Source organism: Schistocerca cancellata, chromosome 2, assembly GCF_023864275.1.
Source record: "Schistocerca cancellata isolate TAMUIC-IGC-003103 chromosome 2, iqSchCanc2.1, whole genome shotgun sequence".
NCBI classification, from domain to species: domain Eukaryota; kingdom Metazoa; phylum Arthropoda; class Insecta; order Orthoptera; family Acrididae; genus Schistocerca; species Schistocerca cancellata.
The window spans coordinates 386,467,755-386,483,448 of record NC_064627.1 but is presented as its reverse complement, the minus strand read 5'-3'; the positions used below and the strand labels follow the sequence as shown (position 1 = coordinate 386,483,448).

At 44.3% G+C, this 15,694-nt stretch overlaps 1 protein-coding gene across 1 annotated transcript in view; it reads right to left on the bottom strand.

Annotated features, from left to right (window-relative positions):
* LOC126154290 (pseudouridylate synthase RPUSD2-like) overlaps nucleotides 1-15,694 on the bottom strand; it is a 580,571-nt gene that overhangs the window by 547,056 nt on the left and 17,821 nt on the right. Inside the window, exon 2 of the mRNA XM_049916127.1 lies at nucleotides 9,972-10,073. Coding sequence (XP_049772084.1) covers nucleotides 9,972-10,073 — 102 coding nt within the window. The remainder of the gene's footprint in view (nucleotides 1-9,971; nucleotides 10,074-15,694) is intronic.

The window sequence follows — 15,694 nt, the reverse complement described above, 5'->3', positions numbered from 1 at the left end:
CTATGTGTGTCTAAACGTTTATTACAGTAATGTGTAAAAATTTGAAGTATATCGGAAAAGGTACATTTTGAAATTTTTGGTAACAATGTTTCCCTTTATACAGGGCGGAGAAAAATTGTGTCACGAAATTTTAACCCTGGATAGCTGATGCCAGTAGAAACAAAAATTACTAATGTTGTGTAGGTCGACAATGCACCATTTTTAAACTACGGAAACTTGGCGCCACGCTCTCCGACTGGCCGTGGGATTGCCCTGTTGCCGTCCGTCGGTTGACGGGCAGCGCTATGGTTGTCGCCCCGCCGCCGTGTCCCAACGTGATACGCACACGTGTCGAATAGGTCTTGCTGTTTGTCTCCACACACACACGTCAGAGGCATTCACACGTAAGTTTCGCTTCGCAGCACACACACGTCACCTGCGATTTAGTCATACAGTAAGCATGGCGGTACAGTATTCGTTTGAAGAACATCGAGATATGGCTTTTGTTTATGGTCTAGCCGACGGCAATGCGCATGAAGCTCGATGGAGGAACGGTACTCAGGAAGACGCCATCCACATCCGCAAACGTTTACAGCAATTCAACGGCTACTTGGCGAAACAGGGTCGTTAGCAGGATATCATGGTGATGCTGGAAGACCTTGAACACGATGGGATGCTGCATCTGGAAGAGGCTGTTCGAGAGCTTTGAGGAAGCACCTACGAGAAGTGCTCGAGCGGTTGGAAAAGACATGGGGGTCACTCATAGGTTAGAGTGGGAGGTTTTGAGGGATGACGACCAGCGTCCATGTAGTACCACCCTGTCCAAGACCTATATCCTGGGCGAACTATGAACACAGGCTAGGGTTTTGTCGGTGGTTTCTGCGACGTGTTGCACGAGATCCCGCCTTTTTGTTGTTTACCGACGAGTGCACCTTCCATCGGGATGGCCTTCACAACACTCGAAACGGTCATTACTGGGCAATGGGATATCCTCACGTCACGTACGTCCACGGACACCAGGAACGATTTTCGCTCAACATTTGGGCAGGCATTGTGGGTGACCATCTGATGGGGCCCATCCGTCTACCTCCTCGACTTACCGGGGCAAATTACCTTCACTTTTGGAATAAACTCTACCGGTCTGATGGAAGATGTTCCCCTGGACATACGGCTACGCATGTGGTTGCAGCATGATGGGGCGACCGCACATAACACTCGTGCTGTGCGCGGACATTTAAATGAACTCTTCGATGGCCGGGTAATTGGCAGAGATGCTCGTAGGACATGGCACCCGCGATCACCAGACCTCGCGCCACAGGACTTTTTCGCGTGGGGATTTTTCAAGATTCTAGTTCACCCACCCAGATGCGAACCACCTAGAAACGAAGAGGAATCAATGGATCGCATTCAACATGCCGCCAATCACATCAGGGCAATGCCAGGAATCTTTGAAAGTGTTCGTCAAAACATCTTTCGACGTTACCAAGCTTGTGTCGCGTCAGAGAGTCGCCAGTTCGAGCACCTGATTTAAGTAAACAATGTCCTAGCTACAAAACAGGCACTTTTCAGGGCCGAAACAATCTGAAAGGCCTTTCTGTACGCGAACTCACAGCTGTTGACGGGTTTGTTCCCGGTACGTCGTATCATGAAACTACAATGGATGTGTAAAGACCCAGGCGGATTCGCCCCCAGGCCCCCAGACAGGAAGGCTGGCGCGCTACCACCGAGCGTGCGGGCCGCCTTGGACACATCGCGATCTCCGGCATGCAAAGCATTCTTGGTCATGCGTTGTCCAGAGCATCCGGAAACAGGGTAATCCCGCGGCCAATCAAAGCGCGTGGCGCCAAGTTTCCGTAGTTTAAAAATGGTGCATTGTCGACCTACACAACATAGTAATTTTGGTTCATCAGCTATCCAGGATTAAAATTTCGTGGCACAATTTTTCTCCACCCTGTATATATTATATATATGTATTTATATATTACATGTATTTAAATACACATATATTAAGGAATTATATAACTAAAATCACGCACGTATTAGAATCACCTTTGTGTCAAAATTTCGAAGCAATCGGTGAAGAACTTTTGGAGATTTGAGATTCTGAAGAAACAAACATTTGCGTTTGTACTTACATAGAACATATAAATGTTTCTAATGGCCTCCGAAAGTTTTTGACCGAATGCTTTGAAATTTTGGCAAAAGTCTGGACTGGAATTTGCGTTTTTTTATATATACCTATTTCTTAAATATAAGTAATACATAACTATTTATAAATTTAATACTACGGAAACTCTTTTTCAAAAAAATCTCAAAAAGTTACATATATATATAATAATCATCATTTTTACTTATATTGATTGTATGGACGTGATAGTTACAAGTCCCTTAAGAAGACTGAGGGAGCCGACGAGGAATATGAGGCGTCCTAATCACCGAGAAGATTTTTAACCTTCAATATCATACATTACTGTGTCATTCACTCATATACTATGAAAATAATATCTGGAGATACAAAGAGTACAAATTCACCATGAAACTGCTAGCGGATGGTGGTGGGAAAGAAAGCAGGCGGGTTCAATGAAGTCTGACACAGTCAGACTAGAGCATGCGATCTATTTGCAACACTATTTTATTCACAAATGTCTCGATCGTATTTGGTGGATTAGACAGTTTACCGACATCGCCACTAATGAGTCATCATCAGAACCAGACAATCGTTATGAAAGTAACACCTCAAGTCGTCATGTGGACTCTACGTGGCCAATTAAAATCAACTGTCGTGCCTGGTCATGCGGAAGATGTGCTTTGTTGTGCTAGAGGGCAACCTGAAGTGCTACTTTTGTAAGAAGATACTAGTTGTGACGAAGACTCATTAGAGTCGAAACCGGTTAACCGCGAAATCCACCAAACGTGAACACGACATTAGTGATGAAAGCGGGTGTGCGTGATCGCGACGCGAGCAGGCGGTGATTTGGCGCTGCGCTGCTATTAGCCGGGGCTGGCAGCAGTGGCGGCAGTCCGGCAATATGGCGGGGTTCGGGTGTCCCGGGCCGCTGTAATTGCGGACGGCGCATTCCGGCTCTCCATTAGGGCCTCTGCGCCGTCTCGCAATCTGCGATACGCACCGCGGCATCCCGCCGCCGCTGCAGCCGGCGAAATTGGTTTTCTGAGGAACCAGCCGGGTCGTAAACGCCCCGCCCCATCTATTTTTATGACGAGCCACTAATACACCCTCCCGTACAAAGCCTGTGGCTTTCTCGCCCTCATAAATGAAAAGGCCGCCCAGGTTAAGACCACTGCTGACCCTACCCTATTGCCATTGCCGACCTCAGTCAAAAGCGCTATCTCCAACCCCCCCCCCCCCCCAGTATGCACATACTTTTACCAACTCGTCGTCTTCTTCCACACTGAGCAAAATATATGGGAGTAATTCTCTGGGGGGGGGGGGGGATGACAGTGAGAAAGTAATGAATGGGTTATATGCAATGTTTGTATAACGCTTCTATAAATCGCTAACACATAGTGTATATGTCTCATTAAAAACTTTGTGAGAGTACTGCCGCGGTCATCTTATAAATTACTAACATGTTTGACTTTTCGACCGAAAACACTATTTACTATTTTAGTATTTTGCCAGACAACCCTCAATTCTTTCAATAGTTGAACTCGTGTATAAAGTAGCTTCACACTCCTGATTATAATGATTTATTGTGTTAAATATTTGATGTTAAGAATGTAAGCGAGAACATGTTTAGAAAAGGTTTGAAATTTTGTGTGAAGTTCTTTGGAACTCGCTGAGTGGTCTCATTACGAAACACGAAATGAATATAGTCTGCGTAATTTGCGCTACATATGAAACAAAAGCAAGTTTTTCATGAATCTGAATGCATATGGCGTCTTATCTCGTGTAGCGGAGAGTGGGGCAAGATGATACATGGGCAAGTTGATACAGATGGGACTGTGAGCTAACACGCATGCGCAGGGCGGGCATGAGTGAGTAGAGGCTGTTGTTTACCGCGACGCAGTGCTACACGGCGTCCAGCTGTCAACAGAGTACTCTACGCGTTTTTATTGTTGAAATTGTGTTTTCATGAGTAGAAAGTAATTGTTGGCAAGTGTGTGTGAGTTGGCGTACCAGCAAGAGCATATTCTTCAGGAAGTTCACTGTTGGCACAGTTAAATGCCTGTTTCTTGGTAAGAATTTCATGATGGTTTCATCTTTCTAGACTATATATTTTAGAGACTTAAGTTTGACGTAACAGACACTTATTCAATGGGGCAAGTTGATACGTAGCTGGGGCAAATTGATACAGTGTATCAACGTACCCCAATATTGTAAAAATTAGAGTTTTGTCTTTTCTTACAGAAACATGGTGCGGAATTATAGCAGGAAGACAGATCGAGGGAAAGTCCCAAATGAGAGCTTTGAAAAACCCTATGAAGCCGTCAAGACCAAAACCATGTCTTTACGAGAAGCAGCTGTAGCCTTCGAGATCGACAAAATGACATTGTTTAGATGTATAAGAAAAAAAGATGAATCGCAAGGTCAAACGGTTACAATGGGGTATGCCAAACCAAGACAAATTTTTCCAGACCAATTATAATCTCAACTCTAAGAGTATATAACACATTCTTCTAAAATCTACTACGGACTTACACCACAAAACATCAAAGTTTTAGCTTACGAACTTGCTGTGGCTAATAGGAATATCATTACATTGCCTGATTCATGGATTAACCATAAAATGGCTACAAAGGACTGGTTTAGCTTATTTATGAAAAGACACCCTCGCCGGCCGCGTTGGCCGTGCGGTTCTAGGCGCTGCAGTCCGGAACCGCGGGACTGCTACGGTCGCAGGTTCGAATCCTGCCTCGGGCATGGATGTGTGTGATGTCCTTAGGTTAGTTAGGTTTAAGTAGTTCTAAGTTCTAGGGGACTGATGACCTAAGATGTTAAGTCCCATAGTGCTCAGAGCCATTTGAACCAAAAGACACCCTCGACTATCAATCAGGGAGCCTGAGGCTACGAGCCTTAGTCGCGCTACCAATTTTAATAAAGCCAATGTTGATCTATTTTTTGACAATGTGAAGAGTACTTTAGATAAACACAAATTTGAACCTAAGGATATTTGGAATGTCGACGTGAGCGGTGTGCAAACAGTTCAGAGACCAAACAAAATCGTTGCTCAGAAAGGGTTACGCCAAGTAGGGAAAGCTACGTCAGCGGAAAGGGGGCAGACTGTCACTATGATATTGGGTGTCAGTGTCATCGGCAACTCAGTTCCTCCGATGTTCACATTTCCAAGAGTATCCTTCAAGGATCACTTCATCATTAACGGACCACCAGGATGTATTGGAACTTCCTGCCCATCCGGATGGATCACATCTGAATTGTTTTTGAAGTTCATTAAACATTTTCACGGCCACGTAAGATCTACCAAGGGCAATCCCTGCTTGTTGGTTGTGGATAACCATGAATCACATTTATCTATTGAAGTGCTCAACTTCTACAAAGTAAATGGTATCGTCATGTTGTCGTTTCCCCCGCACACTTCCCACCACCTGCAACCGCTTGACAGGTCAGGCCTTTCAAGAAATTTTACTTCGCTTCAGTCGACGACTGGATGATCAACAATCCAGGGAAAACTGTAACAATCTACGACATTCCTGGCATAGTAAAGATGGCACTACCTAGAGCAAAAAATCCTACAAATATTACATCTGGATTTCAAGCAACAGGAATCGCGCCATACAACAGAGAAGTGTTTACTGATGATGACTTCTTGTCCAGCGCAGTCACGGATAGAGAGATGACTTCACAAGACAGCACTGTCAAGACTTCTCAGGCTGGGACAAGCAACGCTGATGGTCTACAGTCCAAAGTGAACTGAACTGAGACTACAACTGCAGTTCCATCTACAAGTAAGGATGTTTCTCTAGGTGTATTCACTGTAAGCCCTCAAGACATCCGCCCCTACCCTAAAGCTGGAGAGCGAAAAAATATCAAAAAAGGGAAGAAACCTTTAAAATCCGCTATCCTTCCTAGCACACCAGTAAAGGAGAGACTCGAAGAGGAAGCCAAAGAAAAGGAAGCTAAAATGGTAGCCAAGTCAGAAAACGCCAAAAAAGGCTTTTTAAAATGACAGAGAGTCAGACTAAGGAGAAGAACAAGGTGAAGAAAAAGAAATGTGTCCCAAAGAATAAAATGAAGGTTGCATCAGAGTCTGAGGAGGAGAACGACGCCTTGTGTCTCATATGTTTGGAACCATTCTCCGAATCCAAGCCAGGTCAGGACTGGATACAGTGCATTTCTTGCAAAGATTGGGCCCATATAGAATGTGGTAAAGACTGTAAGATGTACACTTGTATTCACTATACATCTGACTTTGTAATCAGTGATTCTGAGTAGGTTATGGACACAATCTCATGATCTGTGCGTTTCAAATAAGTTAATAATATGTCTTACGTTACCTTTGTACTATATTCTGCTTAATAAATGTTTTAGATTATCTATTGAGTGATTATTTGTTACCTTAATGTCAATTACCAAATTAGTTATACATTTGTATCAACTTGCCTCTCGCTAGTATCAACTTGCCCCCATGTGGGGAACATTGATACACTTTGCAGCATTAAACAAATATTTTAATTTTTGGAGATATATGTGGTTAATCAAAGCGTCAATACCATAGAAAAGTGCACAACTAATTGAAGTATAATATTATAATTTTCCCAATTAAAACAAAAAATGTAGTCGATGATTTACTACCACACAATGTTATGCTCTAGACGTACATTCTCAGGAACTTCTTCCTCAAATTATGGCCTATGTTTGATACTAGTAGACTTCTCTTGGCCAAGAATGCCCTTTTTCCCAGTGCTAGTCTGCTTTCAATGTCGTCCTTGCTCCGTCCGTCATTGGTTACTTTGCTGCCTAGATAGCAGAATTGCTTAACTTTGTCCTTCGTGCCCTTCAATGCTTATGTTAAGTTTCTCGCTGCTCTCATTTCTGTTACTTCTCATTAATTTAATCTTTCTTCGATTTACTTTCAACCTATTCTGCACTCATTAGACTGTTCATTCCATTAAGCATATCACGTAATTCTTCTTAACGTTCACTCAGGGTAGCAATGCCATCAGTGAATCGTGTCATTGATACCTTTTCACCTCGAATTTTAATTCCACTCCTGAACCTTTCTTTTATTCCGTCATTGCTTCCTATACGTACATACTGAACAGTAGGGCGGAAAGACTACATCCGGGCGCTTCGTTCTTGGTCGACCACTCTTACTATTCCCTCTCGGCTCTTCTACATCTTGTACATTAACCGTCTCTCCCTATAGCTTACGCCTGTTTCTCTCAAAATTTCGAACATCTTGCATCATTTTACATAGTCGAACGGTTTTTCCAGGTCCACAAATCCTAAGAAAGTTTCCTGATTTTTCTTTAGTCTTGCTTCTATTTTCAACCACAACATCAGAATTGCCTCTCTGGTACCTTTACCATTCCTAAAGCCAAACTGATAGTCATCTAGCACATCCTCAATTTTCTTTTCCATTCTGCTGTATATTATTCTTGTCAGCAACTTGGATGCATGAGCTGTTAAGCTGACAGTGCGACAATTATCGCACTTGTCGGCTCTTGCAGTCTCCGGAATTCTGTGGATCACATTCTTCCGAATGTCAGATGATATGTCGCCAGACTCATACATTCTACACACCAACGTGAATTATCATTCTGTTGCCACTTTCCGCAATAATTTTAGAAATTTTGATGGTATTTTATCTATACCTTCTGCCTTATTTGAACGTAAGTCCTCCAAAGCTGTCTTAAACTCTGATTCTAAAACTGGATTCCTTATCTCTTCTAAATCGACTCCTTTTTCTTCTGCTATCACATCAGACAAGTCTTGCCTCTCATTGAGGCCTTCAATGTACTCTTTCCACCTGTTCGCCCTCTGTTCACATTTAACAGTGGAATTCCCGTTGCCTCTTAATGTTACCATCCTTGCTTTTAATGTTACCGGAGGTTGTTTTGATCTTCCTGTGTGGTGAGTTAGTCCTTCTGACAACCATTTCTGTTTTGATTTCTTCACATTTTTCATACAGTCATTTTATCTTAGCCTCCCTGCACTTCCTATTTATTTCATTCCTCAGCGTCTTATATTTCCGTATTCCTGAGTTATCGGAGTTTGCACTTCCTCCTTTTACCGATCAGCTGCAGTATTTCTTCTGTTACCCATGATATCTTCGCAGTTACGTTATTTGTACCTATGTGTTTCTTTCCAATTTCTCTGACTGCCCTTTAGAGACATCTATTCCTCTTCAACAGTACTGCCTACTGAGCTATTCCTTATTGCTGTATCTGTACACTTAGAAAACTTCGAGCGTGTCTGGTCATCCGTTAGTCCCACTTCTTTGCGTATTAATTTTTCCTGACTAATCTCTTGAACTTCAACCTACTCTTCATCTCTACTACATTGTGATCTGAGTCTGTATCTGCTTCTGGGTACGCCTTACAATCCACTACCTGATTTCGGAATCTCTGTCTGACCATGACGTAATCTAATTGAAATCTTCTCGTATCACCCGCATTTTCCAAGTATACCTCCTACTCCTCTTGTGATTCTTGAACAGAGTATTAGCTATTACAGAACTCAATTAATCTTTCTCCTCTCTCATTCCTTGTTTCGAGCCCATATTCCCCTGTAACCTTTTCTTCTACTCCTTCCCCTACAACAGGAGCCAATGAGGGTGAGATTGTTTGCCAGCTAGTCTAACAGCGGCGTATCGAGTAGAGGGTTCTCGCGTACCGAGTAGAGGGTTTTCCACTGAGAACGGCGCTGCGACGGGCTGCGATTTATGGAGGAAGGCAGGACCACAAAAAACGACTAACACCAATAACATGCCGTACATAGTGGTTACGCCCTTCTACGATCCTCACAGCTTTACCATTCCTAGAGTGTTACGCACGCTTTCTCAATTTCCGGATCACTCTTCCTTCTCCTATGCACATCTTATACTACTCCTCAAATTCCTTGAATATCTTCTCGAATTTTATCCAATTGCCGAAAACTTCAATCCTGGGTTGATGCTGCACCTATATGGAAAAGTCCCACACATCCCAAGTCCTCCTCCTCGACATTCTCCATATCCAACAGCAAGTACACTTCAATAAGTTCTCTCTTCCTGATCCAGAAATTCGTCCCGTCATCTACGCAACGTACCAGCTACAGACGTAGTCGCCCTATACTTTAGTGGTAACAAGGCCACAAAGCCTCTCCCAGCCCCTGAACCATCCTCGCTCACTCCTTTTCCTGCTGCCATTCAGTGGGAGCTTAGGAGCTTATACCCAGGGACTTACCAGATAGCAGTATACACACACACACACACACACACACACACACACACACATATATATATATATATGTGTGTGTGTGTGTGTGCTGCGGTTTCTTAGTTGATCATTTTACTACCAACCCCTCGGCACACACACACACACACATATATATATATATATATATATGTGTGTGTGTGTGTGTGTGTGTGTGTGTGTGTGTGTGTGTGTGTGTGTGCCGAGGGGTTGGTAGTAAAATGATCAACTAAGAAACCGCAGCAAGTATTCCATTATGTTCAGTGCTTATGCTCTCCGTCTACTTCACGTCGATGCTCGCTCACGGACATGATATTTTGTATTTGTTTTAACTAAGTTTACGAATACAGGTTTGTTCTGGCTTGGTCTAGATATGACAACGAATACAGTATTGCCGATGGGTATACTACGTATGTGTACATTTTTGCAAAGTGCGGAGACTTGAGTTTATGACACAGTACTGTTTCGACGTGAAGCACCCTGTATGTTTGCTTGAATTCTCACTGTTTCCCTGGAATGACGTACCCGTATTCATCATCCGAGGTCAGCTAGACTCGGCGGGAGCGCCACTGCTGCCGCGAGGCACTACACGCACGCCCAGGGCAGCTGCCACGTACCTTTTTGAGGTCCTTGCTGGGCTCGCTGTCGTCCGCCTTGCGCTTCTCTCCCGCCTTGCCGCCGGACGACGCGTCGCCGGCCCCCGCCTTCTCCTTGTCCGCCTGCAACAACACAGTCACTCACTGCACCAGCTAGCGTCGCCAAATGGCTGCGTCGCCTGTTTGTTTACTCGTGACTCGAAACACACTGAGTAAAATGCATCGAGACAGAAACTGGAATGATTAGATAGGATTAATCGTACCTAGAAAGTAGTAGATTAGGCTCACTGGTAGGACACTGGGATAATGGATTCAAATCGATAAATAAGAATATTTATCGTTTACAATAAAAGGGCAGCGCGAATAATGCATGTACAGGATGTCCCGTTTACCGTTGACCACCGAAAATATCTTTTTGACCAGAAGCAAAACAGAAAACGCACCGAACATATTTTCATTAGCTGGTTCAAATGGCTCTGAGCACTATGGGACTTAACTTCTAAGGTCATCAGTCCCCTAGAACTTAGAACTACTTAAACCTAACTAACCTAAGGACATCACACACACCCATGCCCGAGGCAGGATTCGAACCTGCGACCGTAGCGGCCGCGCGGTTCCAGACTGTAGCGCCTTTAACCGCTTGGCCACCACGGCCGGCTTTTCATTAGCTATCAGGGGGACATTAATCAGTAAGACTGCCTTCCTTTTAACTTCGTTCGTACGATATTAACAGCAGTAAGTCTATTTTATACAGTATTCTACATTCAAAATCTTCTTCAAAAACGGTCCGCAGCTCGTGGTCGTGCGGAAGCGTTCTAGCTTCCCACGCCCGGGTTCCCGGGTTCGATTCCCGGCGGGGTCAGGGATTTTCTCTGCCTCGTGATGATTGGGTGTTGTGTGATGTCCTTAGGTTAGTTAGGTTTAACTAGTTCTACGTTCTAGGGGACTGATGACCATAGATGTTAAGTCCCATAGTGCTCAGAGCCATTTGAACCATTTCTTCAAAAACGGCCGGCCGGAGTGGCCGAGCGGTTCTAGGCGCTACAGTCTGGAACCGCGCGACCGCTACGGTCGCAGGTTCGAATCCTGCCTCGGGCATGGATGTGTGATGTCCTTAGGTTAGTTAGGTTTAAGTAGTTTTAACTTCTAGGGGACTGATGACCTGAGAAGTTAAGTCCCATAGTGCTCAGAGCCATTTTTTTTTCTTCCAAAACGTAATACGGTGTACCAATCATGCAAACAGGAAGTTATTAAAAACGTTAACACTTAACTGACTGACTCTCCTGTACCAATTCAGTGTGAAGGTACTCGGGCTAACGTAACTCGTCCACTGTCGGAGTTGACAACATACAAATTGAAACACAAGCAAAATTCGAACGTACATTCTGTGAGTAACATTTCTGTCTTCTCATCGTTCGTCGACACTATACTCACACAAATCTTCAACTGGAGCCAGTTGACTGGATAACCGGTGGCTATTTTCATTATGTTTCTATCTGTTTACTGTCAACTCGAGCAAGTAGACGAGTTACGTTACCCCTCGTACCAGCAAAGTGTGGCAGTACAGAACAGCCGAAGTCAATTTCGTGTTACGTTCTTACTGATGCTCTGTTTAGCGTTTTTGAACATTATTGAATAACTCTCCAGGAAAGGAAATGGATTACCGAATAAAAATTATGGTGTTTTACAGGAAAATGTACCACTCTTCATGTCTTGATAACGAACAAAATTATAAGACTGCGAATCACGGTGGTTAATGTCCTCCTGCTAGCTAAACAACTTCTTATTCCACTTCTGCACAAAAAGTTTTTTGGGGTGATCGAGATAAATGGGCCACTGCGAATGCTTCAAATCAACACGGGCGAAACGCATACTGCCAAATATAAACTGTATTTAGTCTGCACCACACAGAACAACCTCAAAATCATTTCTATCACAACGTTGTATTGACGTTCAATTCTGGTGGCGACTGACGCATGTAAGAGGCTCTCGCGTGCTGGAGCGTACAAAGTCATAAAAAACTGTGTCCTCCTAGTATGAGAGCACAACGCACGAGCACACGCAGCAACGACAATTGTGGATGTTTTGCTAAAGAGATCAGGTATGCGTTTTGCCTCCTACCTCAGATCTTGCGACTTGTTCTTGCTTTCCATGAAGCTAAAGGTATACTGTATGAATTCATAATATGCCAAATTTCTCTATTTTTGTATGTTCAGCGTATCACTTTTTTTAATAGCAACATATTTAGAAAAGCTTTTTTTACATTTTAAACATGTCGATATTAACATGTAATCTGTATTGGGAATTTCTTGGTTATTCTATGTATGCTATTGATAATTGCAATGAATAATGGTGCGTAAAAGTACGTCTGAGACTTTTAACATTACATAGCAGAACGGTAGAAAATTGGAGCTACATATTTATTTAACACTTTCTAGGGCACAAATACTAGTAATGCAGAAATATACATGGAAAGACTTACTGTATTCCTTAATTTTATACTGCCTTACGCATTTTGCCCTTACGCCACAGTCAAAGGCTCAACATATCTTTAACACATTTTTAGGTAACACGAAACTAAATTATTCAAACGTGGATACAAAAAGTCTGACCAACTTTATTCATTTGCGTGTAAACTGAGTGAGTCAGTTGAGTCAGTCTGCACTCAAATGTCACCAAGCAATGTATGCCAGATACTTCGAATCCATGTTTCACAAATTCAGTTTCGTTTTACCTAAGAATGTGTTATAGATATTTTGACCCTTTGACAATGCCTTAAGGCAGAAACGCGTAAGACTGTATAAAATTAATTAATACAGTGGTCAAGACTCACATCGTTTCTTGAGTGCATTTAAAGTGGCCGCAACGTCTCACAAAACATTTGTGCACTTTGGTGCCGCTATAGGCGAATTCCTAAAATCACAGTTACAATGAGTATGTCAAAAATCCAACTCCCCAGATAAGATCGGAGCAGGCTAATCTATCAGATCCAAACATTCTTGAGAGGTAGTACTACTAATGACAAATGGTACGAACACACAGGAAAAGATCTTAGGGAATTAGGTACGTTAAATTTATGGGACCATGGTGCAATCAAGCGAGTCACTCAAACCCGTCGCAATACACGTGTTCCGGCAACTACTGGATGTAGGGAGCAAGTGTTGTTTAAATAATGGTAGCTGCGTCAGGCAAGGCTCTATTATTTAGATTATCGCGCCCGCCATCAGCAATACAGCCAACAACGCCAACTCGTGGAAAGTGATCTGTAAACAAGCAACAAGTCGGTGCACGGTAAACTGGGATGCTGAAAAATATAAACGAGCGAATAAAAAAATAAAGGTGGAGGTACTAAATTACTCTTAGTTAAGCAGCGTCAAATGTATAAAACGCAGGACCTAAGTTTCCGATTCTCACTACGTCGTGGACATTATCAGTGAGTCCATTAAAAAGTGGCGTTAATATCGGTAATGAAAAATCGGAGAGGCGACTTTTTAAATTTACAGGTCGCGTAAACAAGGAAAAGAAATGGCTGTGAGATAGCGAAGCGGGGCGCTGAATAAAATACACCTCGAGCAGCTTGTAAAAGCGGCCGCACTTTTAATGGGTGCGGAATTCGGCTTAAGCAACCGCGCGACAACAGGCGGCAGCAGCGGCGCGTTTAACACGCGTTATCGGCTGCAGCGCGGCGCGGCCCTTGCCCGCTTTACTTTCATTACGTCCCCTGCCCCCCCCCCCCACGACACTGCCGCCCTTTATACCGCAGCAAATAGTGTTAGGCACCCCAGCCCGCAATAAAACCACGCGACCTCGTCTCTGCGTCGAGTGCGTGCGACAAGAAGCGACCCGTGGGATAAGGGGAGGTGGAGGGAGGAGAGGGGGATGGGTGCTGAGGGGGGAGGGACGAGAGGAGAGGGGGAGGGGTGCGGAGAGGAGGGAAACAGGAGAGGGGGGTGGGGTTGATGGGGAGGGGAAGGGGGAGAGGAAGAGTAGAGTGTTCATGGAGGGTCATGACCCCATCAAAAACATTTCAAGAGAATCGTATATATACGTGAGTTGGAACTTTAATAGTGGAAAATATTTATTTACAGCTCGTACAAAATAGATACGTGTTTCAAAGTTTTACTGACCTTCAAAGTAGTTACCAGCATTGAGTATAACCCACTGCCAGCGATATGCAAGTCGTAGGATATTCTTAGCAGTGCCAATTATGTTGACAGTTCGAGCGGCGCGGTCTATTGACAACGAATTTGTAGCAGTTCTGAAGCGAATGCCGTGAAGTGTTTCCTTCAGTTTAGAAATCGAGATGAATTCACGAGGGCTTAAGTCAGGGAGTGCAGTAGGTGGTATAGCACTTGGCAGTGCTTGGCAGTGGGTTATACACAATGCTGGTAACTACTTTGAAGGGCAGTAAAACTTTCAAACACGTATCTATTTTGTACGAGATGTAAATAAATAATTGCCACTACTAAAGTTCCAACCCTCGTATATATTTTGCATCACCTCGGTTCCCAGAGTTCCCAAACCTGTAAACTGGAATAGAGATCAGCATAAACATCATTTCCGCCCTTTTTATTGCTCATGAAAACGACACATTGTATGTTGTACCACCATACAGCGAGACCTTCAGAGGTGGTGGTCCAGATTGCTGTACACACCTGTACCTCTTAATATCCAGTAGCACGTCCTCTTGCATTGATGCATGTCTGTATTCGTCGTTCCCTACTATCCACAAGTTCATCAAGGCACTGTTGGTTCAGCGATTCGGCGTAGATTCCTCAGAGTGGTCGTCGTCCGTAAACAGCCCTTTTCAATCTATCCCAAGCTTGTTCGATAGGGATCATGTCTGGAGAACATGCTGGCCACTCTAGTCGAGCGATGTCGTTATCCTGAAGGATGTCATTCATAAGATGTGCCCGATGGGGGCGCGAACTGTCGTCCATGAAGACGAATGCCTCGCCAATATGCTGCCGATATGATTGCACTATCTGTCTGAGAATGGCATTCACGTATCGTACGGTCGTTACGGCGCCTTCCGTGACCACCAGCGGCGTACGTCGACCCCACATAATGCCAGCAGGGAACCTCCACCCTGCTGCACTCGCTGGACGGTGTGTCTAAGGCGTTCAGCCTGACCGCGTTGCCTCCAAACACGTCTCCGACGACTGTCTGGTTGAAGGCATATGCGACACTCATCGGTGAAGAGAACGTGGTGCCAATCCTGAGCGGTCCATTCGGCATGTTGTTCGGCACATCTGTACCGCGCTGCAAGGTGTCGTGGTTGCAAGGATGGACCTCGCCATGCGCGTTGGGAGTTGCGCATGATGCAGCCTACTGCGCACACTTTGAGTCGTAACATAACGTCTTGTGGTTGAACAAAAAGCATTATTCAACATGATGGCGTTGCTGTCAGGGTTCCCCCGAGTTACAATCCGTAGGTAGCGGTCATCCAATGCAGTAGTAGCTCTTGGGCGGCCTGAGCGAGGCATGTCATCGGCAGTCCTTGTCTCTCTGTATCTCCTCCATGTCCGAACAACATCGCTTTGGTTCACTCCGAGACCTCTGGATACTTCCTTTGTTGAGAGCCCTTCCTGGCACAGAGTAACAATGCGGACGCGATCGAACCGCGGTATTGACCGTCTAGGCATGGTTGAACTACAGACAACATGAGCCGTGTACCTCCTTCCTGGTGGAATGATTGGAACTGATCGGCTGTCGGACCCCCTCCGTCTAATAGGTGCTGCTCA